The sequence below is a fragment of the Lithobates pipiens genome, unplaced genomic scaffold, assembly GCF_037356315.1.
Source record: "Lithobates pipiens isolate NorthernLeopardFrog02 unplaced genomic scaffold, aLitPip1_a1.2 Scaffold_30, whole genome shotgun sequence".
Lineage (NCBI taxonomy): Eukaryota > Metazoa > Chordata > Amphibia > Anura > Ranidae > Lithobates > Lithobates pipiens.
The window spans coordinates 10,220,999-10,247,443 of record NW_027507791.1 but is presented as its reverse complement, the minus strand read 5'-3'; the positions used below and the strand labels follow the sequence as shown (position 1 = coordinate 10,247,443).

The window sequence follows — 26,445 nt, the reverse complement described above, 5'->3', positions numbered from 1 at the left end:
CAGAGTATTGGCAGGGTATTGCAGAGTATTGATAGGGTATGTATTGTAGAGTATTGATAGGGTATTGCAGAGTATTGGCGGGGTATGTATTGCAGAGTATTGGCAGGATATTGAAGAGTATTGGAAGAATATTGAAGAGCATTGATAGGGTATTGCAGGGTGTGTATTGGCAGGGTATTGCAGAGTATTGGCAGGGTATGTATTGCAGAGTATTGGCAGGGTATTGCAGAGTATTGATAGGGTATGTATTGTAGAGTATTGATAGGGTATCGCAGAGTATTGGCAGGGTATCGCAGAGTATTGGCAGGGTATTGCAGAGTATTGGTGGGGTATGTATTGCAGAGTATTGGCAGGATATTGAAGAGTATTGGAAGAATATTGAAGAGCATTGATAGGGTATTGCAGGGTGTGTATTGGCAGAGTATTGGCAGGGTATTGCAGAGTATTGGCAGGGTATGTATTGCAGAGTATTGGCAGGGTATTGCAGAGTATTGGCACAGTATTGCAGAGTATTGATAGGGTATTGCAGAGTATTGGCAGGGTGTTGCAGAGTATTGGCAGGATATTGAAGAGTATTGATAGGGTATTGCAGGGTGTGTATTGGCAGGGTATTGCAGGGTGTGTATTGGCAGGGTATTGCAGGGTGTGTATTGGCAGGGTATTGCAGAGTATTGGCAGGGTATTGCAGAGTATTGGCAGGGTATTGCAGAGTATTGGCAGGGTATTGCAGAGTATTGGCAGGGTATTGAAGAGTATTGGCAGAGTATTGATAGGGTATTGGCAGGGTGTTGCAGAGTATTGGCAGAGTATTGATAGGGTATTGGCAGGGTGTTGCAGAGTATTGGCAGAGTATTGAAGAGTATTGGCAGGGTATGTATTGACAGAGTATTGCAGAGTATTGGCAGGGTATGTATTGCAGAGTATTGGCGGGGTATTGCAGAGTATTGGCGGGGTATTGCAGAGTATTGGCGGGGTATAAAAATAAAAAAAATTACCACCGACTGTAATAATAATTGTCAGTCAGCTGCTGTACCTGCTGGGCTGTGCGTAAAGTGGCAGGGTCTGTATCCCTCTAGATGTGATTTCCTTTTGGGTGTGTCTCACAAAAAATTAAATTTTTGTTGCAGGGGATGCCTGAAATCTGACTTGTATCTTAGTACAGACTTCTGGGAAAATTACACAAGCAGGAAATGATGTATCGGGGGGATGTTCTGTACTTATTCTGTATACAGAACACCTCCAGGTAGCCATATTGCTTTTTACAGAAAATTACAGAGCTGCAGATTGGAAAGGTAACTTCTCATAACATTCAATTACAATATAACTGGTGTCCCAATTGTATACGCTATATTATTATTTTTTATTTGCTCTTTTTTTACCCACAAAAGTGAAGCGCTGCTTGCAGGGCACATCTATATGGACAGAGTCTGGGGGGTGAATCATTTCTTCTACAACACAAAAACTAAGTATGTGTGATTACTTTAGGTTTTTATAACTTAGGATGTGTGGAGGGGACCAATGTTTGTGACAAGCTTCTGATCACGTAAAATAAACCAAAAGAAAAAAAAGCATTTAGTAAATCTGCTCCTTAACCATCCAAATTCTTACCTTCTCTTGCTTTTTGGGCAAAGTCCCGGACTTCCAGCACACCACCGTTCTCGAAATCTGATTTAACAAAAATGCTGCATTAGACCAGAACATCAGTGAGGCTACATAGACAGGATGCTCAGCACTCACCAATCAGGCTGCTGTCTACAGCACGGTCATAGAAGTATGAGAAGGCATAGAATGGGCTGTGTCGGATCTCATCCACCTGGTGCAGCTTTCCTCTTACAATACGTTGAACCTCCGAGTAACATAAATTAAATCCAGCGAGACCTGAAAGGAAGAATGGAGGGTACCTGATGTAAAGAGTCGAACATAAGGCTAGCCCACATATGTAATACATCAGCAATATCTTAGACAAAGAATTTAAAGGACAACCCCACTTTTGAAGCACATTATAAAAACTGGCATATGCAAACACGTTAGAGTCTCCCTGAGCAATGAAACGAGCACCCCGCCCCCTAGCCAAGAGTTGCTTATAGGCTTTATAAAGGCATTTTTGAAAATCTACAGGGAGACTATAGAGCACAACTGAAGTCAGAGAAACAGATGTTCTGTTGGATAAATGTTTAAATAATCTCCATATTCAGTGTCTTCCCACTGCTCTTGCACAGTAGTGCCTAAATTGGCTGTGCAGTCCAATAGGCACCAGAGATTGACCACTGTGCCCAGTGCCCTCTGTAATCCTTTATAGCACTACCTTGTATGAGGACACCTGTGAAGACTGTGGCTGTTACTTATCCAAATTAGCATAGAGCAATAGTTTCCACTAAGAGAAAAAAAATATTTTAAGGTGTTGCCACCATGTCCTGTAAGAGGATTTAAAAAAAAATACAATTGTCACCACAACAGGAGTAAATGGGAAATTTTCCAAATGGGACAACTCAGTGATAGAGTTAAAACCTGAGTACAATCATCATCAAACTGTCTTCCCCTACATAAAAACCTGAATGTGCCCCTCAGTATCAGTATCCTTTTTTTACCCAGAGTTTGCTCCTCACAATTATACTGTCTTTTCCTTCCTTAGAACCTGAGTGTCCCCATCACCGTCAGACTGTCTTCCTCTTCTAGAACCTAAGTGTGCCCCTTATCATATGACTGCCCTCTCCTTCCTCAGAACTTGAAAGCCCCCAATACCATTAGACTGTCTCCCCCCTTCTAGAACCTGAATGGACCCCTTAGCAGACTGTCCCCTCCTTCCTCAGAACCCAAGTACCCCCCCATCAAACTGCCTTCTCCTTTCTAAGAACATAAGTGCCCCCTTCTCCATCAGACTGTCTTCTCCTTCCTCAGATCTTAAATGTGTGCTTTTTACCATTAGGCCGCGTACACACGCGCGGACTGTTCGCCCAACTTTGTCCGCTGAACAGTGTTTGGGCGGACAGTCCGCTCGTGTGTGGGCTTTCAGCGGACAGTTTGACGAACAAGGTTTTACGGAATTTCCGAAAAACTGTCCGCTGAAACCTTGTTTCAGCGAACAGTCCGCCCGTGTGTAGGCTTGTTCGTCAAACTAAGTTCCGCGCATGCTCAGAAAGGATTTACACGCCGAAAGTTATAATGCAGTGTATAGGACGTCGTATTTTTCGTGCCGTTCACGTCATTGCGCACGGTTTCAGCAAACTGTTCGTTCGTCGTGTGTGGCCATGTCCGTCCATGCTAATTTTGAGCGGACTGTTTGCCGAAACTGTTTGACGGACAAAGTTGGGCGAACAGTCCGCGCGTGTGTACGCGGCCTCAGAGTGCAACTCCCCTCTTAAGAAACCTGAGTGTGCCCCTTGCCTTCTCCTTCCTCAGAACTTGAGTGCACCCCACACCATCAGACTATTTTGATCTTCTAGAACCTCAGACTACCTTCTCCTTCCTTAGAACCTAAATGCATCCCTCACCATCAGTCTTTCCTTATACATAATTGGAGTGCATTCCTAACCTTTACACAGTTTTCTCCTTTCTCAGAACCTGAGTGAAATTTCACCAGAAGACCATCAGGCTGTCTTCCCCATCTAAAACCTAAGTGTGCCCCTCACCATCAGAAGGTCATCTTCTTTCTCAGAACCCGAGTGCACCCCTCACCATTATCCCCAGTTCAAGAATCTTATTGCTCCCCTCAATATCAGACTCACCATCAGAGTGTCCTCCATATCTGTAGGTTACACTATCAAATACCCATGATCCATTCAGCTCTGGGGGAAAACAATGGCTGCGCAAGGTCTGCTTCTGTTCCGCTGATAGAGGAGAAATAGGATGTCACACATGTAGTATGTTATTTAATACACTATAGTTTTACTGATGGTAAAGCAAGACATATCATAACATGAATCGCTGAGAAAGAAAAGGAAACACGGATCAGTATAAGAAACCACATAGTTTAAAAAGATAAAAAAAAAGAAAAAAAAAAAAAAAAAACACTAAATGTTTATCGCAACAAAACAAACAAACAAAAAAAATCGGCAATGTGCATCACACGTTTCCTGATTTTTTATTTTTTTTTTGCAATACACATTTTTCTATTGTGAAATTTTTTGTTCTTTTTAAACTATGTGGTTTCTTATACTGATCTGCGTTTCCTTTTCTTTCTCAGTGATTCATGTTATATGTCTTACTTGTTATCAGTTCCTGAGAAACACCTGCAGCGGTGTTCTCGTTTACCTTCAATTACTGACATCATCTAATTAGTGGGAGTGACATGCATTATCCTTTTATTTTTTGCACTATTTATATGATGTATTTTTCTATGGTGACTGTGCTGTGAACAAGGCTAAGTGCCGAAACTCATCAGCTGTCACATTTTAATGGTCATGTTATAATAAAAGATTACAGAAGGATTTCCAGAGTTTCCAGCATTTAGTTTTTTAATCTCAAGTATCTTAGTCTCTATTATCTCACCAGAGGCTTGACAGTCAGAGCAGTGCTTCTCTTGCATGCACATATTGTGAAAGATAATGTTACGCCGAGTAAATTGATACCCAACATGTCAGGCTTCAAAATTGCGTCCGCTCATGGAATGACCACAAACGTTGGCACTTAAAAATCTCCATTGGCGACCAGTTTTGAGATACAGAGGAGGTCTAGGGCTAGAATTATTGCCCTTGCTCTAATGATTGTGATGATACCTCACATCTGTGGTTTGAACACAGTTTTCCTATGTGGCATGACTTAAAATAATTAGATGAACACGACAAAAAAAAAGTCCCTTTAAGACCATTGAAGTGAAAGTGATGTTTGCAGTTGCTTCTGCCATCTAATGTTATGGAGCCGAGTGGGGGCCTCCAGACTCAGAGGGGAAAGGACGCAATCATCTCCGCCACTATCGGCAGCTTCGGTAAGAGGCGGAGACGGCCAGAGTGCGGCAGGAGAGTGATCTAGTGGCGAATCCGCTGCAGAGACCACTTTTATCATAAAGAGAACCGCACACCGTTTCTGAAAATACCAGGGTTATGGCAGCTAGCTGTTTCCATAACAACGGTGTTTAGCGCCAAAATACTGACATACAGCTACAGCGATTTGCGTGAAGTGGTTTAGCTTTGAGAAAAAAAAAAAAAAGCATGCAACAAAGCAACTTGTCTTATCTTAGTTTCCATGTAAAGCAAGATACACACTATACAATTTTCTTTAGATTTTTTCCTTTGGATTTACGAAAACCATATAATATGAGGTCACACCTAAACACTTTCAATTTGTATACAATCATGCCGGCCCTTGCACTACATAGTTGAAGGTAAATCTAAAAAAAAAAAAAAAAGAAAAAAAGAAAATAATTGAACAACAAAAGTTGTATAGTGTGTATCCAGCTTAAGAATGGTACTTTAAGATGGCCATAGACGGTGCAATTTTCTTTTCTGTAACCACAGCAGGAAAGAAAACAGCTAATTTCCACCATCAACACAGTCAGTAATGATCGGGGATTCCCTCCCATAGATCTATCATGTTCTCCCGGGGGGGGGGGGGGGGGGGGGACATCCAGGCTGGAAAAACACACAGTGATTATTGCTAGCGGCTATAGCTGCTGGCAAGAATTGCGTGAAAAATCCAACCTATACATAGTTCGAATCTCAGCCAATCCCTGCTGAACCAGGCGAGATTCCTACTGTCTATGGCCAGCTTTAGGTTGAAGCTAGCATAAACATTCGATGGTCAGAACTTCAAAGTTAAAAATGGACATATTGAATGAGACATTTTATATATATATATATATATATATATATATATATATATAGTGGAGTTGCACACAGATAGCAACCCTCCACTGACTTTGTGGTGACAACATACATTTTAAGATTTACCTACAGACACCGAAGCGTCAAGAACTGCAAAACGAGCCTCCTTCAGACCGAAACCCAGATAACTGGAACAACAATGGCATTAATTACTATCAGCAAAGTCCTCTAAAAAGAGTTGACCCACGGCACAGAAGACCCACCTGTGTGTGTAGAGGCGATATGTGCTATTGAACAGCTCAAAGGAAGCCAACGACTCCCGTGGAGTCTCATCTAATGTAGTCTAAAAAGATCAAAAAGAGAAAAGACCAGTCAGAGAGTGACAGACAGCAGTTAGTGTTGTAAGCAGAGAGAGAAATAAAAACTTACTTTATGAAGAGGAAGGAAGGTGATCTGTGTAGATGCTCCACCCAAATCCAAAGTGCCCACACTACGATCTCCATGTAACCGACCTAGAGGGTAGCAGAAAATATAGCTGGTGGACACAGTGACCCAATTGTACCCCCATATACACTGCACACAGTCATACTGACCCAACTGTACTCCCACCTACACTACATATAGACAGACATACTGACCCAACTGTACCCCCATCTACACACAGTCATACTGACTGAACTGTACCCCCATCTGCACTACATATAGGACATACTGACCCAACTGTACCCCCACCTACACTAAATATAGACATACTGACCCAAATGTACTCCACCTACACTACATATAGACGACTACACACAGACATACTGACTCAACTATACCATCCTCCTACACTACACACAGACATACTGATCCAACTGTACCCCTACCCACACTACAGCCCTGGCCAAAAGTTTTGAGAATGATACAAATATTAATTTTCACAACGTCTGCTGCCTCAGTTTTTATGATGGCAATTTGCATATAGTCCAGAATGTTATGAAGAGTGATCAGATGAATTGCAATTAATTGCAAAGTCCCTCTTTACCATGAAAATTAACTGAATTTAACCACTTGCTTACTGGGCACTTAAACACCCTTCCTGACCAGACCAATTTTCTGCTTTCGGTGCTCTCACACTTTGAATGACAATTACTCAGTCATGCAACACTGTACCCAAATGAATTTTGTGTCCTTTTTTTCCCACAAATAGAGCTTTCTTTTGGTGGTATTTGATCACCTCTGGGGTTTTTATTTTTTGCGCTATAAATGAAAAAAGACCGAAATTTTTTCTTTGTTTCTGTGATAAAATTTTGCAAATTATAATTTTTTTTTCATAAATTTTGGCCACAATTTATACTGCTACATATCTTTGGTAAAAATAACCCAAATTAGTGGATATTATTTGGTCTTTGTGAAAGTTAGAGAGTCTACAAGCTGTGGTGCGAATCGCACAAAATTGATCACACCTGATGTACTGGTGGCCTATCTCATTTCTTGCGACCCGAACAAGTCAGGAAAGTACAAATACCCCCCAAATGACCCCTTTTTTGAAAGTAGACATTCCAAGGTATTTACTAAGATGCATGGTGAGGTTTTTGATGTTGTCATCTTTTTCCCACAATTCTTTGCAAAATGAAGATTTATTTATTTTTATTCTCACAAAATTTTCAATGTAATAGGTTATTTCTCCCACATGGCATGTGTATACCACAAATGACACCCCAAAATACGTTCTGCTACTCCTTCTGAGTATTACGATACCAAATATGTGAGACTTTTACACAGCCTGGCCACATACAGAGGCCCAATATTGAAATAGCACCATCAGGCGTTCTAGGAGCATAAATTACACATTTCATTTCTCAACCACCTATTACATTTTTGAAGGCCCTGGAGCACCAGGACAATGGAAATGCCCACAAAGTGACCCCATTTTGGAAAGCTAACACCCCAACGTATAATCTATGAGGCATAATGAGTCGTTTGAATGGTTCATTTTTTTTCCAGAAGTTTTGGGAAAATGTGGAAAAAAAATGAAAACGCATTTTTTTTTACGCAAAGTTGTCCATTTATAAAGATATTTCCAACACATAGCATGTACATAGCAAAAATTACACCCCAAAATACGTTCTACTACTCCTCCTGAGTATAACGATACCAAATGTGTGAGACTTTTACACAGCCTGACCACATACAGAGGCCCAATATTGAAATAGCACCATCAGGCGTTCTAGGAGCATAAATTACACATCTTATTTCTCAACCACCTATTACAGTTTTGAAGGCCCTGGAGCACCAGGACAATGGAAATGCCCACAAAGTGACAACACGTGGCACTGACGACACGTGGCACTGGAGGCAGATGGCACTGGAGGCAGATGGCACTGACAGATGGCACTGGAGGCAGATGGCGCTGACAGATGGGGCTGACAGATGGGGCTGACAGATGGGGCTGACAGATGGGGCTGACAGATGGCACTGGGGCTGGCACTGGCAGATGGTGCTGGCTATTTTCTCTGGCTAATTGCTCTGGCAAATGGGGCTGGCAGGTGGCACTGGCGCTGACGGCACTGGGGCTGACGGATGGCACTGGCGCTGGCAGGTTGCACGTGGCACTGGCGGCACTGGGGCTGACGGCACTGGGGCTGACGGATGGCACTGGTGCTGGCAGGTGGCACTGGCACTGGGGCTGACGGCACTGGGGCTGACGGATGGCACTGGCGCTGGCAGGTGGCACTGGCACTGGGGTTGACGGCACTGGGGCTGACGGCACTGGGGCTGACGGATGGCACTGGCGCTGGCAGGTGGCACTGGTGCTGGCAGGTGGCACTGGCAGGTGGCACTGGCACTGGTAGCACTGGGGCTGACGGCACTGGGGCTGACGGCAGGCACTGGCGCTGGCAGGTGGCACTGACGGCGCTGGCAGGTGGCACTGGCAGATGGCACTGGGCTGACAGATGGCACTGGGCTGACAGATGGCACTGGCACTGGCGCTGACAGATGGCACTGGGGCTGACAGATGGCACTGGAGCTGACTTACAGATCCTCTCTCTCCTCACACGCTGTCTCTGTGTGAGGAGGGAGAGACACGGCAATGGGAGATGATCTCATATGTTTACATTTGAGATCATCTCCCATTGGCAGCTGCGATCGCGCTGTGAACGGCCGCTTTGATTGGCCGTTCACGGCGATCTGTGTTTGCCTGTCTCCGGGAGACACGGCGAACACAAAACTTCCGGAGACAGTAAACACAAGGCCGTCCAGGGACAGCCAGACGAAGGAACCCGCCTGCTCTACGGCCGTCATTCGGCTATAGGGCGGGCGGGAGGTGGTTAAAAAAAAAAAAATTTCCACTGCATTTCAGCCCTGCCACAAAAGGACAAACTAACATCATGTCAGTGATTCTCGTGTTAACACAGGTGTCAGTGTTAATGAGGACAAGGCTGGAAATCACTCTGTAATGCTGATTGAGTTAAAATAAGACTGGAAGCTTTAAAAGGAGGGTCGTGCTTGAAATCATGGTTACCTGCAAGGAAACACGTGCGGTCATCATTGATTTGCACAAAAAGGGATTCACAGGCAAGGATATTGCTGCTACTAAGATTGCACCAAAATCAACCAATTATCGGATCATCAAGAACTTCAAGGAGAGAGGTTCAATTGTTGTAAAGAAGGCTTTAAGAAAAAGTTCAGCAAGTGCCAGGACCGTCTCCTACAGTTTATTCGGCTGCGGGATCGGGGCACCACCAGTGCAGAGCTTGTTCAGGAATGGCAGCAGGCAGGTGTGAGTACATCTGTACACACAGTGAGGTGAAGACTTTTGGAGTATGGTCTGGTGTCAAGAAGGGCAGCAAAGAAGCCACTTCTCTCCAGGAAAAACAGGGACAGACTGATATTCTGCAAAAGGTCCAGGGATTGGACTACTGAGGACTGGGGGAAAGTCATTTTCTCTGATGAATCCCCTTTGTTTGGGGCATCCAAAAAAACTTTGTCCGGAGAAGAAAAGGTGAGAATTACCATTAGTCTTGTGTCATACCAACAGTAATACATCCTGAGACCGTTCATGTGTGGGCTTACTTCTTAGCCTAGGGAGTGGGCTCACTCACAATTTTGCATAAGAAAACAGCCATGAATAAAGATTGGTACAAAAACATCCTTCGAGAGAAACTACTCCCAACCATCCAAGAACAGTTTGGTGACAAACAATGACTTTTCCAGCATGATGGAGCACCTTGCCATAAGGCAAAAGTAATAACTAAGTGGCTTAGGGAACAAAACATCACCATTTTGGATCCATGGTCAGAAAACTACCGAGACCTTAATCCCATTGAGAACTTGTGGTCAATCTTCAAGAAGCGGGTGAACAAAAAACCCCCACAAATTCTGACAAACTCCATGCATCGATTATGGAAGAATGGGCTGTCATCAGTCAGGATGTGTCCCAGAAAGTTGATTGACAGCATGCCAGGGCAAATTGCAGAGGTCTTGAAAAAGAAGCATCAACACTGCAAATATTGACTCTTTGCATAAACTTAAAGAGGAGCTCCAGTCTCCTGTAAAAATAAATAGAAATCCGGTTCCTGGTGGTTTTCGGTTAATAACTTTTCAACCAAATGTGCTAGCCACCCCAAAGTGGCCCTTGCTTGAATAGCACAGGTAACACTGAAAGAAATCTGGAGTTTTGGGGACTTTCTTTCGGGGAGTTACCGGGAGCACCGGTGTGCCCTCCCTCATGGTACCGGTACCAAACTTCAGGGTTCCGTAGAGGACATCTAGGGGCACCTCCAGATGGTAAAAATTTGATCTTTGACACCCTGGTAAAAACTGGCAACAATTTCTCCAGTGCCATGGGTCCTAAAATTACACCAACACCAGGAGGTTGTAGGGCTAGTGTCGAGGGACTCAGGTGCCAAGTTTGGGGTCCAGGGGACCTATGGCCGGCTGGTACCGGGTCCCCAAAGTCAACGGGCCCTAACCGCGACCCTACCCGAACCAATTTGGGCTTAACATGGGAGTCTATGGGGGGGAATGGACCACTTTGGGAGCGAATATCTCGGGGCCCATTTATGCTAGGGGTCCCAACTTTTGGCCCATGGTAGAGGACCGTCTATGCTACTTATGGTCCAAAGCTGGCCGTTACCGGACCCGGAAATCTACCAGAGCATTTGAGCTCCGGTTGACTGACTTTGGAACTTTGCGCTCCAGTTACCGGGGAACCTGCCAAACTGGTGTACCGTCGAGTTGCGGGTGGACCTCCCCACCCTCGCACCCCCTGGGGGGGGGGGCATGCCGGACAGATCTCTGGCCAGCTTGGCGTGAAAATTAGATCACAGTGACCGAGTTTGAGCTCCCGTTTCCGGGGGAACCACTCGGGAGAAAACCCACCAAACTACTGGAGCATTGAGGGTTGGAAGGAGTACTACCAGCACCCAAAGTTTGGGGGGTGGGGACCTAGGGGAAGTGCCCTAACTCGCTTGCAGAAATTCGCAAAGTAACCGGTTTTTGGTCACTTGCTTGTGGGAAAACTTGGCCAGCTTGGGGAAAATATTGCAACGGCCTTTGGGTCTAGGACCTCCAAACTTTGCACACTTGTAGGGTAGAGTCTTCAGCACCCCCCGCGCGCTCTTCAAAAGTGGCAATCGCGCAAAAGGTCTGGGGGTTGAGTCTTTAATGTGGGACTTCCCATTTTGAGCTGAGCACCGTTTTAATGTAATTGTCATAAAAGCCTTTGACTTACGAAAGGTTTGTAACTATGCTTCAGTATGCCATGGTAACATCTGAAAATTGATATTTATGTCATTCTCAAAACTTTTGGCCATGGCTGTACCTACACTATACGCACAAACATACTGAGCCAACTGTTCCACCCACCTACATTACAAACATAGGCATACTGATCTGACTGTAGTCCACCTACACAGTCATACTGATCCAACTGTACCCCCACCTTCACCATACACACTTGACTATACCCTCCACTTACACCATAAACAAGGAGGTATTCTGCTTGTGTTTACCTGTCAGAAAGTTTACACTGATCCAGGCCAATATCCCTAAAGGAGAAAAAGAAACGCAACAGAAAAAAAGAATCCAGTTAGAACCCTGAGGACAAGCTTTTGTCTACCATGTCTATGATCCCATCAAATAGAGACCAAAGCAATGCTCTTCAGATCTCTAGAGAAGTCCATGATACAATAATCTGCAAAATATATCAATATGTATTAGGAGAGTAGTTGGGGCAGAGTAATGTTCTGCAAATCTCTAGAGGCAAGCGATGGAACATTTTTCAGAACATATGTAAAAATGTGTTGGTGTTCATCACTGATCACTTGAGGATCTCCTACCTTCTGTATGATGCTAAAAAGGAGATTGTCATGAAATGGGCCTCACCAACCCCCCCCAGCTATATCCTCCTGGGAACTAAAGATAAATGTGGCCTTGCTCATGTATAAGATAACCGAATAGGGGGTGTTCATAGGAATATGACAAGGTTTGGTCCCCATGGACTTCGGTCTGAAGCTAATGGTTGGATCTGTATAATAATGCACCGGGCATATTGACCAGGGTACTGGGATGGGTATCCAGGCCCTTAATCCCTGTTGCCCTTTTTTCTCTCCTCCCCTTCTTTCCTCAATATCATGGCCTGCCCCCCCCCCCCCTCCCTCCTGCCCTGCCTTCCTCCCTACTACACTTTGTCTCCACCCCAGATATAGTTAATCGACTGATCCATCTTTCATGTTAAGTATACCTTAGGCATGAATATTGTTTTTCCCCCACAAATTGATTTTCTTTTTTTGTTTTTAATGCTGCAGGTCGGATATACCAGGCCATGTCATTATGTACCGTATTTATCAGAGTATAACACGCACCCCAAGTTTAGGAGGGCATTTTAAGGAAAAAAGTTTTAGGAGGGAAGTTTAAAGCGGGAGTCCACCGGGACTCCGCGTTTTTTTTTTTTTTTTAAAAGCCAGCAGCTACAAATACTGCAGCTGCTGACTTTTAAAATAGTGACACTTACCTGTCCAGCGCGCCCGCGACGTCGGCACCCGAAGCCGATCGCTAGGTCGTCTGTCGGGTCCTGCCGCCGCCATCTTGGGTATGGGAATCAGGAAATGGAGCCTTTCGGCTTCATTTCCCGGTTCCCTACTGCGCATGCGCGAGCCGCGCGGCGCAATCCGGACGGTCCCCGCTGCCTCTGGGAACTGTGTGTTTCCCAGCAGGCAGCGGGGCACTTGCGCAAAGGGGCAGGCAGTTGCGGAAAGGGGCGTAATCTACGCCCCTTTCCGCAGACAGCTATCCCAGAAGTGGGTGCAGTTACCTGGATTATCCAGGTAACTGCACCCCCCTCCCCCCTGAAAGGTGCCGATTGTGGCGCCGGAGGGGGGGGGATTCTGATGAGCGGAGGTCCATTTTAGGGTGGGCCTCCGCTTTAAGGGGAAAAAAAACTTACATTTAAATGCCCATCAATGTAGCCTTATCAGTGTGCACCTGCAGCCTTGTCCTTCATTGCAGAATGATCAGTGTCATTTGCAGCTTGCCCAGCATCATTTGCAGCTTGCCCAGCGCTGTTTGCAGCCTTGCCCAATGTCATTTGCAGCTTGCCAGTGTCATTTTCAGCTTGCACAGCGCCATTTGCAGCCTTGCCCACGTTTAAATTTCCCTCTGCCGAGACAGACCGAGTGAGCGCCGCCGAAAAAGACCGAGCCGACTGCTCGGCTTCACTCGCAGTGCCACCTCCCTGCTGTTTCTGGAGCGAGCGCTGCCGAAAAAGACAGAGCCGACTGTACTGTGTACTCGGCTTGGCTCGGCTCCAGTCTGGGTGGGACTGCGAGCGGAGCTGAGCCGAGTACACAGTACAGTCGGTTCGGTCTTTTTCAGCAGCGCTCGCTCCAGAAACAGTAGGGAGGTGGGACTGCGAGCGAAGCCGAGCTCACAGACAGTGGGGATCGGTGTATAACACGCACCCACGACTTTCCCCCGATTTTAAGGGGGAAAAGGTGCGTATTATACGCCGATAAATACGGTATATTGTTCTATTTTTTAATACCAATAAAGCACTCCTGTTTTGTTCAATATAAAAAAAAATGTGTTGGTGGTGTCTGCAGATTGTGCACATTGGAAAATTGTGCAGTTTTTGTGGTGTGATATTTCTGTGTTCTCACCTTCGTCAGTTCCATCCAGAATGGTGACGCTGTTTTCTGGTACTAGAAAAGGAGACGAGTTGAAGACTTTCCTCACCTAAATAAGAGGAAAAGAAGATCCTTTCATGACCTATACAAAAAACATCCCATCCATTCACCCACCTAAGCCATGTACCCAGACCACTTAACTAAGCCATGAAACCAAAGCACATATTCAAGCCAAGCACCCAGGCTACATACTCCAATTGCAGCTTGAAATTAAGACAGACACAGTTTTTGTTTTATCCAGCTATATTTACTCAGTGCAACTTATAACATCCAAGTGAAAGATATAACAACATGTCAGAAAAAATAAATAAAAAAATTCAAAAACAAAATCACTGAGTTGGAAAAAGGATCACCCCCATTGTGTCAGTATTTTGTTGAACCACGTTTTGCTTTAATTCCAGCCTTTATTTTGCTGGAATATGTCTCTACTAACTTTACAAATCTAGACTTATGCCGCATACACACGATCGGATTTTCCAATGGGAAATGTTAGATACAAGCTTGTTTTCAGAAAGTCCGACTGTGTGCATGCTCCATCAAACATTTGCTGTCGGACTTTCCGCCAACAAATGTTTCCTAGCAGGCTCTCAAATTTTCCCCCCAACAAAACGTTGTTGTCGGAAATTCCAATCGTGTGTACACAAGTCCATCGCACAAAAGTTCACGCAGGCTCATAAGCAGAAGCGGTCGGTCTTGTAAACTAGCATTTGTAATGAAAAATTAACATTTGTGACGTGGCATATTATGAAATCTCCAAATACAATTCTTCTCTTCTTTAATGGGATAATAATGAAGCTGCCTTGCTGGTGATACTGAAGGAGTTATTGCAAATTAAGTTTCAAAGGATTTTTTTTTCAAGCGATATCAAGAATAATAATAATAGCGCTAAATGAAAAAGAGCGCAAAAAAGAAAAGAACAAATCAACACTCACCAAACTTCTACTAATGCGAAATTAGCAGAAGGAGCCCAAAGGGTGGCGCTAAATAGCTGAAAAAACACATAGTACGTCACTATGAACGTAATTGTTGGCCAACTTGTGTGACCATGTGTATGCAAGACAAGTTGGAGCCAACAACCTTCGAACAAAAGTTTATGGTTTTGTTGTCAGAAAGTCTGATCGTGTACTGGGCATTAGACTTATATTTGCCCAATCTTCCTTGCAGATTTGATGGTGACCGTTTGTGCACTGCAGTCTTTAAGTAGATCCACAGATTTTCAATGGGGTTTAAGCCTGGGCTCTGACTAGGCCATGCAAGGACATCCACCTTTTTCTCCTTCAACCGCCATGTGGTCATTTTTGCTGTGCACTTTTGCCCCATGCATTTCTCCTTCTATCCTGATAAGTGCTCCAGTCCCTGCTGCAAAAAAACACCCTCATAACATGATATTACCACTTCCATGCTTTACTGTAGGAATGGTGTTATTTGGATGTTAAGCTGTATTGGATTTCCGCCAGACATATCGTTTGGTGTTGATATAATTCAATTTTAGTCTCATCTGACCAGAACACCATTTTCCATGTGGCCTCAGAATCTTCAAGGTGTGTTTTGGCAAAGCTCAGTGGTGACTGCATGTGGCCTTTCTTGAGGAGTGGATTTTTTTCTTGCAACTCTCCAATACAAGTCACATTTGTGGAGAATTTGTGATATTATTGCCACATGCACACAATGACCTCTCTTTGTCATCAATTCCTGCAACGGCTTCAGAGTTGCTGTAGGCCTCTCTGACCAGTTTCCTCCTGGCTCTCTCATCCAGTTTGGAGCGATGTCCTGATCCAGGGACGGTCTGTCTTGTACCAAATACCTTCCACTCCCTAATAATAGCCTTCACCGTACTTCATTGATAAAGCCTTTGAAGTGTTTTTGTATCCATCTCCTCTCTTGTGCCTGTCCACACCTTTATCCCGGAGTTCTTTTGACAGTGCCTTGCCACCCATAGTTGATTGTTTGCTTCAGTTGCACTACCAGGGACTGAAATGCTCCAGGAAAGCACCTTTCATGCTGAGCTAATCAAAATGACCACAGCCGATCACAGTTGAAAGTCAACTGGCTTTGTGTGTCATTGAGAAGGTGATTAGCTACACCTGCTTGAGTTTACATGTCATTTTTAGGAAAGGGGGGGGTGATCCTTTTTCCAACTCAGTGATTCTCTTTTTTTATTTTTTATTTGACATGTTGGTGTTATATCTTTCACTTGGATGTGGGAAGTGAATACAACTGGATAAAACAAAAATTGTGTCGGTCTTTAGTTCAGGTTTTAAAATAATAAAATGTGATTGTTTTAAAGGGGGCAATTCTTTTCTATACCCTCTGTATATACAGTGCCTTGAAAAAGTATTCACACCCCCTTGAGATTTTCCATATTTTGTCATGTTACAACCAAGAACGTAAATGTATTTTATGTGATAGACCAACACAAAGTGGCACATAATTGTGAAGTGGAAGGAAAATTATAAATGGTTTTCAACATTTTTTACAAATAAATATGTGAAAAGTGTGGGGTACATTTGTATTCAGCCCCCCTGAGTCAATACTCTGTAGAACCACCTTTCACTGCAATTACAGCTGCAAGTCTTTTTGGGGATGTCTCTACTAGATTTTCACATCTAGAGAGGGACATTTTTGCCCATTCTTCTTTGCAAAATATCTCAAGCTCTGTCAGATTGGATGGAGAGCGTCTGTGAACAGCAATTTTCAGATCTTGCCACAGATTCTCAATTGAATTTGGGTCTGGACTTTGACTGGGCCATTCTAACACATGAATATGCTTTGATCTAAACCATTCCATTGTAGCTCTGGCTGTATGTTTAGGGTCATTGTCCTGCTGGAAGATGAACCTCCAGCCCCAGTCTCATGTATTTTGCAGACTCTAACAGGTTTTCTTATAAGATTGATCTGTATTTGGCTCCATCCATCTTCCCATCAACTCTGACCAGCTTCCCTGTCCCTGCTGAACAAAAGCATCCCCACAACATGATGCTGCCACCACCATGTTTCACGGTGGGGATGGTGTGTTCAGGGAGATGTGCAGTGTTAGTTTTCTGCCACACATTTTGGTTTCATCTGACCAGAGCACCTTCTTCCATATGTTTGCTGTGTCCTCCACATGGCTTCTCGTAAACTACAAATGGGACTTATGGATTTCTTTCAACAAATGCTTTCTTCTTGCCACTCTTCCATAAAGGCCAGATTTGCGGAATGCACCACTAATAGTTGAGCTGTGGATCTCTGCAGCTCCTACAGAGTTATTATGGACCTCTTGGCTGCTTCTCTGATGAATGCTCTCTTTGCCCGGCCTGTCAGTTTAGGTGGACGGCCATGTCTTGGTAGGTTTGCAGTTGTGCCATACTCTTTCTATTTTCGAATGATGGATTGAACAGTGAGATGTTCAAAGCTTGGGATATTTTTTTATAACCTAACCCTGCTTTAAACTTCTCCACAACTTTATCCCTAACCTGTCTGGCGTGTTCCTTGGTCTTCATGATGCTCTTTGTTCATTAAGGTTCTCTAACCTCAGAGGGATTCACAGAACAGCTGTATTTATACTGAAATTAAATTACAAACAGGTGGACTCCATTTACTAATTAGGTGACTCCTAAGGGCAACTGGTTCCATTAGATTTTAGTTAGGGGTTTTAGGCCCTTTTCACACATGCAGACAGTATGTCCGTATTTCATCCATCCGTTTGCGGATGAAATACGGACATACATGCATCCCTATGGGATAGCGGGTGTCTGCGGATGAACATCCGCAGACACCCGCTATTGTCCGCCTCCGCTACTGTCCGATTCTGCAGATGGAGGAAAATCCTATTTTTCTATTAGACGGTCCGTGCGCATCCGATCCCTATAGAGGAGAGCGGAGATCTGACAGGGCGGTCCCTGCACAGTGTGCGGAGACCGCCCTGTCCGCCGCCGGCTCAGCGGGGACAACGGAGCGATCCCCGCTGAGCGAGCGGATCATCACGGGGTGGATCATTACTGATCCACCCCGTGTGAAAGGGGCCTTAGAGTAAAGGGTACTGAATACAAATGCACACCACACTTTTCAGATTTTTTTTTTTTTTTTTTAAACCATTTATTAGTTTCCTTTCACTTTTCAATTATGTGGCACTTTGTGTCGGTCTATCACATAAAATCCCAATAAAATACATTTACGTTTTTGGTAGTAACATGACAAAATGTGGAAAATGTCAAGGGGTGTGAATACTTTTTCAAGACACATACCCAAGCCATGTAAACAGGCCACATATTAGGCTGTATACCCAGACTGTGCATTCCCATCCCTAGCCACGTACCAATGACATGAACCCAGGCTTGGCATCAAGGCCATACATTCCCCCTTCCCAGCCAAGTCCAAAAGTCATGTACCCAGGCTATATACCCTGACCTTGCATGCCCCTCTCTTGCCATGTACTCTTCTCACCTCGGAGAGCAGGCCTTCAGCCTGGTGTACAGGAAGCAGTCGGAAGCCGGCTGTAGCTTTCAGTATCAGAGGAGTTTTCTGCCAGTGAGAAGATGGGACAGCGTCTTGTGCCAGTTGAAGTAAAGAACGCACAGCATCTGCAGCCTGTAAGAAACATTTTATTTCAAGGAAGCTCACCTTTAGTCTAGTAATGACTCACAAGGCTTTCCCCCAACCTTTAAAAAAAGACTATCTGACATGTTAGATGCTGGACATTTTCTTATGGGCACAAAAAAATTATTACCATTTCAGCTACTTTTTATAGACATTCCAATGGTTACTAAACATTATCTGCTAAATTTTAGCTCAAATTGACATTTGCCATGAGAGAAATTGGAGTTTTACTTAAGATAGCGATTCTGAGAATTATTATTACTTCATCCACTTGCCGACTGACCCATAGTAAAAAAGACATTGTTACTTTGATGTTTAATACTGGTTTTATGGCAGCAGCTAGCTGCTATAACCCCCAGTTAATTATTTTACTATGGCTGGTTCTGCGTGAGATAAAAGTGGTCCCATGGGCGGATTTGCCCCATGATCAGAGTTAGAAGCGGCGGGAGGGGTGCTGCCCACCCTCTCTCCACTTCCCGGTCATTCTTGGGCTTACCTGACCTATCAGTAAAGCCAGAGAACGAATCGATGCGGCGTTAGCTGGGTAGGGAGATGAGTGAAGCCAAGATGGCCACCACTCGTCTCTATGCCTTTGGAGGACTGATGCGACATTTGATGTCACTTCCGGTTCCCGGGTCAAAACAAATCATTTTTTTATAGGTAAACATTTTTGACCCCAGATCTCTCAATAAAGAGGACCTGTCATCCTCATTTCTATTACAAGGGATGTTTACATCCCTTGTAATAGGAATAAAAGTTATTTAAAAAAAATATATAATAAAAACAGACAGTGTAAAAATAAAAAAAAATGTAAATAAAAATTAAACCGCCCCATCCCTACGCGCTCATGTGCAGAAGTGAATGCATACGCAAATCGCGCTCACATTTCTAAATGGTATTCAAATCACACATGTGAGGTATTGCTGCAATCGTTAGAGTGAGAGCAATAATTCTAGTGCTAGACGTCCTCTGTATCTCTAAACAGGTAACCTGTAAAACAATTTAAATGTGTCCCCTATGGAGGTTTTTAAGTACTGTAGTTTGTCACCATTCCATGAGTGTGCACAATTTTAAAGCGTGACATGTTCGGTATCTATTTACGCAGCACTTCACATCACTTTATACCAAACAATTGGGCTAACTATTGTATTTTGTTATTCATTAAAGTGCATTTTTTCCAAAAAAGTTGCATTTATATATATATACACACACACACATATATATATATATATATATATATATATATATATATATATATATATATATATATATATATATATATATATATATATATATATATATATAGTGTTTGAGGGTTCTAAGTAATTTTCTAGCAAAAAAAAACTAATTTAAACTTGTAAACAAAAAGTTCCAGAAACCCCTCATCTTCAAGTAGTTATTTTCAGGTTGAAATATGTTCATTTTTGTTTTTGGTTATACTGCTTATTTTTTCTTTCTTTATATGTAATATAGCTTCTTGGGATCTACTGTTAGCTTGCAAAAAAAAAAAAAAAAAAAAAAAAAGGAATTAACGCTTCAGAACAATTCCTTTATCCAATTGTTCTCACCGGTATTAAAATAAAGCTTTCATTCAGAATGACCAGGAGACCTTTTGTTCCTGGGAAAAGAAGAGAGTGATTCGCAAAGCCAGGAAAGTTCTTACTGCCAAGTAGAAGTAAACCTACCTGAGTACTGAAGGTATAGACTGATTTTAAAAACAAACAATAGGAGGTATTGAATTCACCAAAAGAAATGTTCATACATACCTTTGCAGCTTATGAGGGAAATATGAGTCCCTTCTTTTGAGGGTCACTATTTAAATGATATGACTTATTGGCCCCTAGTTCATATAGGCCGTATGTATGGTCATTTTTTTTTTTTTAATCTTCATTATTTATTAAAGCTTTCAAACATTACAGCTGATCAACAAGACAAATTGCATTATCTGCAGATTATACACATTACTACTTTACAATACCTCTCTCTAATTACAGATAATCTCCAGGATACCAATTTAACATTCTTAACAGAACAAATGAACAAATCAAACAACAAACAGAAAACACACAAAAAGGGAAACAAAAAAAAAAAAAAAAGGGGGGGGACCCCCACTCCTCCCCTCTCCACCATCACTATCAGTCCTCCCCTAAACTATAAGGCATCCTGTCCATCCCGTTTCTCCCCACAAGTTATAGCTTAGATCAGTGATGGTGAACCTTGGCACCCCAGATGTTTTGGAACTACATTTCCCATGATGCTCTGGCACTCTGCAGTCTAGTGGAGCATCATGGGATATGTAGTTCCAAAACATCTGGGGTGCCAAGGTTCGCCATCACTGGCTTAGATCATTATTATGATATTCTAGGGGGGGCTAAAGAGAAAAAGGCCAATCCTGGACCAGGTACCCAGGGTCCCCATAACTTGGCTAGTATATCTATTCTGCCTCTGTTCTTATTAGGGGTGCAACGGATCAAAAAACTCACGGATCAGATCATTCCTCGGATCGGAGTCACGGATTGGATCATTTTTCGGATCAGCAAAAAACAAACAAAAAAACCCCCCCAAAAAACGGAGCTTATATATATATATATATATATATATTAGTATTTATAATTCCGACGGACTGTTTAGATGTTAAATTTTAAGAGCAGCAGCAAACCTGCTGACCTTACATGGTTGCTAATGTGACAGAACACCTCTAAATGTTAAATGCGAAAATCAGAGGTGTTCTGTCACATTAGCAACCATGTAAGGTCAGCAGGTTTGCTGCTGCTTTTAAAATTTAACATCTAAACAGTCTGTCGGATTTACAAATACTGTATTTAGGCATATAAGCTCAGTTTTGTGTTGAAAATAACTCTGAAATCTAAAACTCCGGTGGGTGTAACAAGATGTCCGCTTGCCCCCTTCTCACTATCATTACTGTGTAGGAGTGTGGGGTGTAGCAAGGCGACGAAACGTAACTTCCTGACGAAACAGCGGCCGCAGGGTGTACCAAGATGGCCGCCGCTCCGGAGCTAGGCCAAAGCCGCAGCCTTTCCTTAGCCACGCGCTCGGCGGAGCGCTCTGTGGATCACGTGGTGTGCCGATCCTAACAGGCTGACCCATTCGGATCAGGGATCAGTGACAATCCGTTGCACCCCTAGTTTTTATACACTTGTTGTTCCATTAATATTGTCGCATTTACCTCATAACGCCATTCCTTGAATACTGGTCTATTAGAAGACATCCATTTTCTAGTAATTATCTTATGAGCTGTGAATAGTAATCTGTCAATTGGCATTAACTTGTCCCATATAGCTCTTCATTAACATAGCACAGTAGACAAGTCTTTGGTTCCATTTCTATATTGGTATTGTAAGCCTCATTAATTGTGGACACCACCTCTCGCCAATATCTGACCAGCTTGGGGCAGTTCCACAACATATGGATCAAATCAGCTGGGGCCTGCTTACACCTCGGACAATCCAGGGTTTCCCTCCTCCACTTATATAATTTTTCCGGTGTCCTATATTGCTTATATATAATAAACAATTGAGATAGGCATTGTGCATGTGATATGGATACCAATGGGGCCCTCTTCAGAATATTTTGCCATTCATCCTCTGTTATACCCCCCAGGTCTGTCTCCAACCCTTTCTACCTGGAGTATTCTTAAAATCTTGATATTTCATCATAAGTTGGTTATAAGCTAATATAATTAGACCTTTCTTTTTCCCCTTAGCCCCCATCAATATAGACATCAAAGGCATAGATTTTGTATTCATCCCGACACCCTTAAACTGCGAGTTAGCTGCATGACGCAGTTGTAAATATTTATAGAAGTTATGATGTAGTTGGTATGACTCCTGTAGCTACTGAAATTAACGCATAACATTTTGAACATAAAGCTGCGAGATATATTGTATTCCTTTAGAACGCCAGTACTCAAACCCTAGCGGTTTACATAACTCTTCATAATACCTGTTCCCCCAAATTGGTGAAAATTCAGATACCCCCCTACATATTCCATTATACGTCTCATTTCTTGCCATATTTTATTCATAAGGACCAATGTTGGTCTAGACTGAATACTCGTAAACAATCCAGATTCTAGCTGGGCTACGAGATTATAATACGAGAAGTGATTCAGAAGCACAGCTTGTATGGGTTTACTTCCTCTTTGTCTCCCTGCAAAAGGTAAAGCATAATGGGCTACTATGCATCGCATAGTAGCCCATTATGTGTCACTTACCCGACACAGGAGCCAGCGATGTCACCGCTGTCCCCTGTAGCACAGAGCGTCCATCTTCTTCCGGCCACTCACAGCGCCGAAGCAGCGATGACGTCACTTCCACGCAGGGGCACGGGAGCAGCCACCAACGACATATTGCCGTTAGCAGCGGCATACTGCCAACGGCGATACTGCGCCTGTGTGCCTGTCTTATTGTAAATATATCCTAAACCGTGTAGGTTTAGGAGATATTTCTTGGACCTACAGGTAAGCCCTAATCTAGGCTTACCTGTAGGTCAAAGTGGTTTGTAAGGGTTTACAACCACTTTAATGAGCGCCAGAAGGTATGGGGTGGGGATTCTCCAGATCAGTCAGTGTATCTACAACAGGTAAAATAAGTATTGAACACGTAACCACTTTTCTAGGTAAATATAGTTCGAAAGGTGCTATTGACGGGATATTTCCCCTACGTCGATAACAACCCATGCAATCCATATGTAGCGCCGGCTTCTGACGAGCATGCGCTATATGTTTTGAAAATTAATATTCCTGAAACCACAGTTGGGTTTTAGGGCTAATTTGGCCAAATTATGGTTTCAGTACCAGTCTAGTTCTAGTTCTCCTTGGCCGCAGGTGTGACTGTCACCGCTGTCAAGTATGAGAACGCAGTTTAGCTGGGTGTATTGAATGCCATTCTCTCTCGGAACCAGCCCAGTGGGAGTGTCGTCCTGCTGTGCATTCTGGGGGGTTGTATTTAAGGTGCTGAGATCACGTGCTTCTGGGTTTCGGTCCAGAAGAGCTTTCTGTCTGTTTGGTCCTGGTCCTCCTGATCAGCCCCCATGGCCCTTCTGGCCTGGGGTGCGGATCCATGCAATTTCGAGTCTCGGGGCTGGATAGCCCGAGGCAAAGCAACTTCAGGGACAGGCCTGAGTGGATATTGAAGCCTGAGGATTCAAAGGTGGTCCAGTGCCGTCTCATCTAAGGAGAGGCCCAGCAACTGCAGAAGCATCCAGGGGAGGACTCTTCAGGAGAAGGCCATGCAAAAGGCTGGTTTCTCTGAAGGAGCCTGGAGGCTCAGTTGAAGGACACATCATGGATCTACACTCATACGGTATCGCTGGCCCGGGTGAGAGAAACTGGTACCGTATGATAGCTCTCTAAATTTGTCTATGTCCCTCAGTTGTGCTCAAGTCTGTGGCAGAGACTTTGCTTTACTTAACACCCTACCGGCTGCATGGCCTAGTGAGAGGAGGTCTATCCGGTGGTTGTGAAATCCAGCTGTGAAACGGTAATTCTCTGGATTTCTATTGTGAGAGACTTCCTATGTTTGCAGTCCAAATGTACCTGAACTTTCTTCCTAACCCTCTACCCTCCATTAAGTGACTGTGTTATCTTTTAAATAAATAACCCAAAAAGAGGATCCAGTGTCAGTTTCTGCAGTTCTTTGGGCCATCTACCACGGGAAACCCTAGACGGAGAAGAGGTCAAGAAGGTAACGGTAAGCCCAATAAAATCAGCAGCTCCTTTGGGAGTCAGTGCTACACATACATACAAAGAAACCAAAACAAACCAAATAAGTTCAGAAATGAAGTTCTGTGTTATAAAAAAAAAAAATAGAATGACACAGGGCAAAAAGTATTGAACACGCTAACTGAAATGGCCTTTGTTGGCAATGACAGCTTCCAGATGCGTTGCTCAGGTGCGATTTTAGCCCATTCTTCCACACAGTCTTCCAATCTTGAAGGTTGCGTGGGCCTCTTCTATGGACTTTATGATCTTTTTTTCAACTGAACACATTTTATTAAACACATTAGATTTATGCCTTGACAGCAAATTTGCACGTAGGAGTACAGTCGTTCTTTTGTCGCCGCTTTTTAGTCCTCAAAGACTCCTCATGCTTGTTCAGCCTGCACCTGGGAGCCCTGCTCTTTTTTGGCCTCAAATCCAAAGGCTTGTACTTCTTACCTTTGTAAAATTTCCTCAAGTTTTCTTTTTGGGTCTGGTTGATCACAGTTAGAACTCTGGTGATGGAATTGCAAACACAGATTTTGGACAGTTTAGAAGCAGCTCCCCTCGTCACCTTAGCAACTCTAAGTTATGACAGTTCAACCTTGAGGTCATCCAACTGTTTCAATAGCTCTCCTTCCTTCTTACCACGCAAGTCTCGAGCCTTAATTTTTCACCATTGTCGTTTCCAGCTTCCATAGATTTCTTATTGGGTTCAAGCCAGGTGATTGGCTGGGCCATTCTAGCAACTTTATTTTCTTTCTTTGAAATCAATTTGAAATCAAGTTTCCTTGGCTTTGTGTTTGGCATCATTGTCTTGCTGACATGTCCACCCTTGTTTCGTCTTCATCATCCTGGTGGATGGCAGCAGATTTTTATCAAGAATGTCTTGGTCCATTTTTTCATTCATCCTTCCTTCAATGATATGAAGTTTTCCAGTACCGTATGCTGAAAAACAGCCCCACACCATGATGTTCCCACCTGCAAACTTAACTGTTGGTATGGGGGTGTTTTTGGGGTGATGTGCCATTTGACCTCCAAACTTGGTGTGTATCATGGCATCCAAAGAGTTCAGTTTTGGTCTCGTCTGACCAGACTATAGTCTCCCTGCATTTGAAAGGCTTGTCTAAATGTTGTGCAGCAAACTTTAAAACGAGCCTCAACATGCTTTTTCTTCAGAAATGGAGTCTTGCGTGGTGAGCGTGCGTACAGACCATGGCAGTGGAGTGCATCACTTATTGTTTTCTTTGAAACAATTGTACCTGCTTTTTTTTTTTCTTTCCCCCTTTTTTTCCCTCTCCCCCACCCGTTTCTCCCTTCCAATCAATTGTTACCACTTTAACCACTTGCCGACCGCCGCACGACGATGTACGTCCTATTTTTGAAGAGGGATATCTCGGTAACGGCAGCAGCTGCTGCCACAACCGAGATATCCATCTCTTCAGGCAGCGGTCGGCTGTACGATAACGGTGGTCTCCGCGGCGGATTCGCCACGAGATCACCGCTATCGGCGGCGGGAGAGGTGCCACCCCCCCTCCCGCCGCCCTCCCGCACCTTCCGCCGCTTACCGGAGCCGTCGGTAGCGGCGGAGGCGATCGGGTCCTTCCGTCTGCTGGGCATAGAGACAAGTGAGGCTAAGATGGCCCCCACTCGTCTCTATACCATAGGAGGGCGGAAGCGACGTCAAAACGTCACTTCCGCCCATACCTCTTAAAGGTATATTTTTTTTTTAAATGTCAGATTTTTTTTTTCTTTTTTTTCTTTTTCTTTTTTGTTGCATTTTAGCCCAAATATGAGATCTGAGGACTTTGACCCCAGATCTCATATTTAAGAGGACCTGTCATGCTTTTTTCTATTACAAGGGATGTTTACATTCCTTGTAATAGGAATAAAAGTGATCCATTTTATTTATTTTTTTAAAACAGTGTAAAAATAAATAAAATCAATCAATTAAAATAAATAAGAAAAAAAATTTTTTTTTTAAAAAAACACCCCGTTACGACGAGCTTGCGCACAGAAGCGAGCGCATAAGTGAGTAGCGCCCGCATATGAAAACGGTGGTCAAACCACATATGTGAGGTATCGCCGCGATCGGTAGAGCGAGAGCAATAATTCTAGCCCTAGACGCAAAAAATGCAACCTGTAGAATTTTTTAAATGTCGCTTATGGAGATTTTTGAGGCTAAAAAGTTTGACGCCATTCCACGAGCGGGCGCAAT

The 26,445-nt window shown here is 43.6% G+C and overlaps 1 protein-coding gene across 3 annotated transcripts in view; it reads right to left on the bottom strand.

Annotated features, from left to right (window-relative positions):
- Positions 1-26,445, bottom strand: part of ENTPD5 (ectonucleoside triphosphate diphosphohydrolase 5 (inactive)) — a 71,585-nt gene that overhangs the window by 2,055 nt on the left and 43,085 nt on the right. For all 3 annotated transcript variants that reach the window (XM_077463679.1, XM_077463678.1, XM_077463677.1), the window contains 9 exons: positions 18,356-18,499; positions 13,904-13,979; positions 11,759-11,794; positions 6,189-6,271; positions 6,023-6,102; positions 5,886-5,947; positions 3,726-3,827; positions 1,738-1,878; positions 1,609-1,665 (listed from right to left, as the gene is read on the bottom strand). In XM_077463679.1, coding sequence (XP_077319805.1) covers positions 1,609-1,665; positions 1,738-1,878; positions 3,726-3,827; positions 5,886-5,947; positions 6,023-6,102; positions 6,189-6,271; positions 11,759-11,794; positions 13,904-13,979; positions 18,356-18,499 — 781 coding nt within the window. The remainder of the gene's footprint in view (positions 1-1,608; positions 1,666-1,737; positions 1,879-3,725; positions 3,828-5,885; positions 5,948-6,022; positions 6,103-6,188; positions 6,272-11,758; positions 11,795-13,903; positions 13,980-18,355; positions 18,500-26,445) is intronic.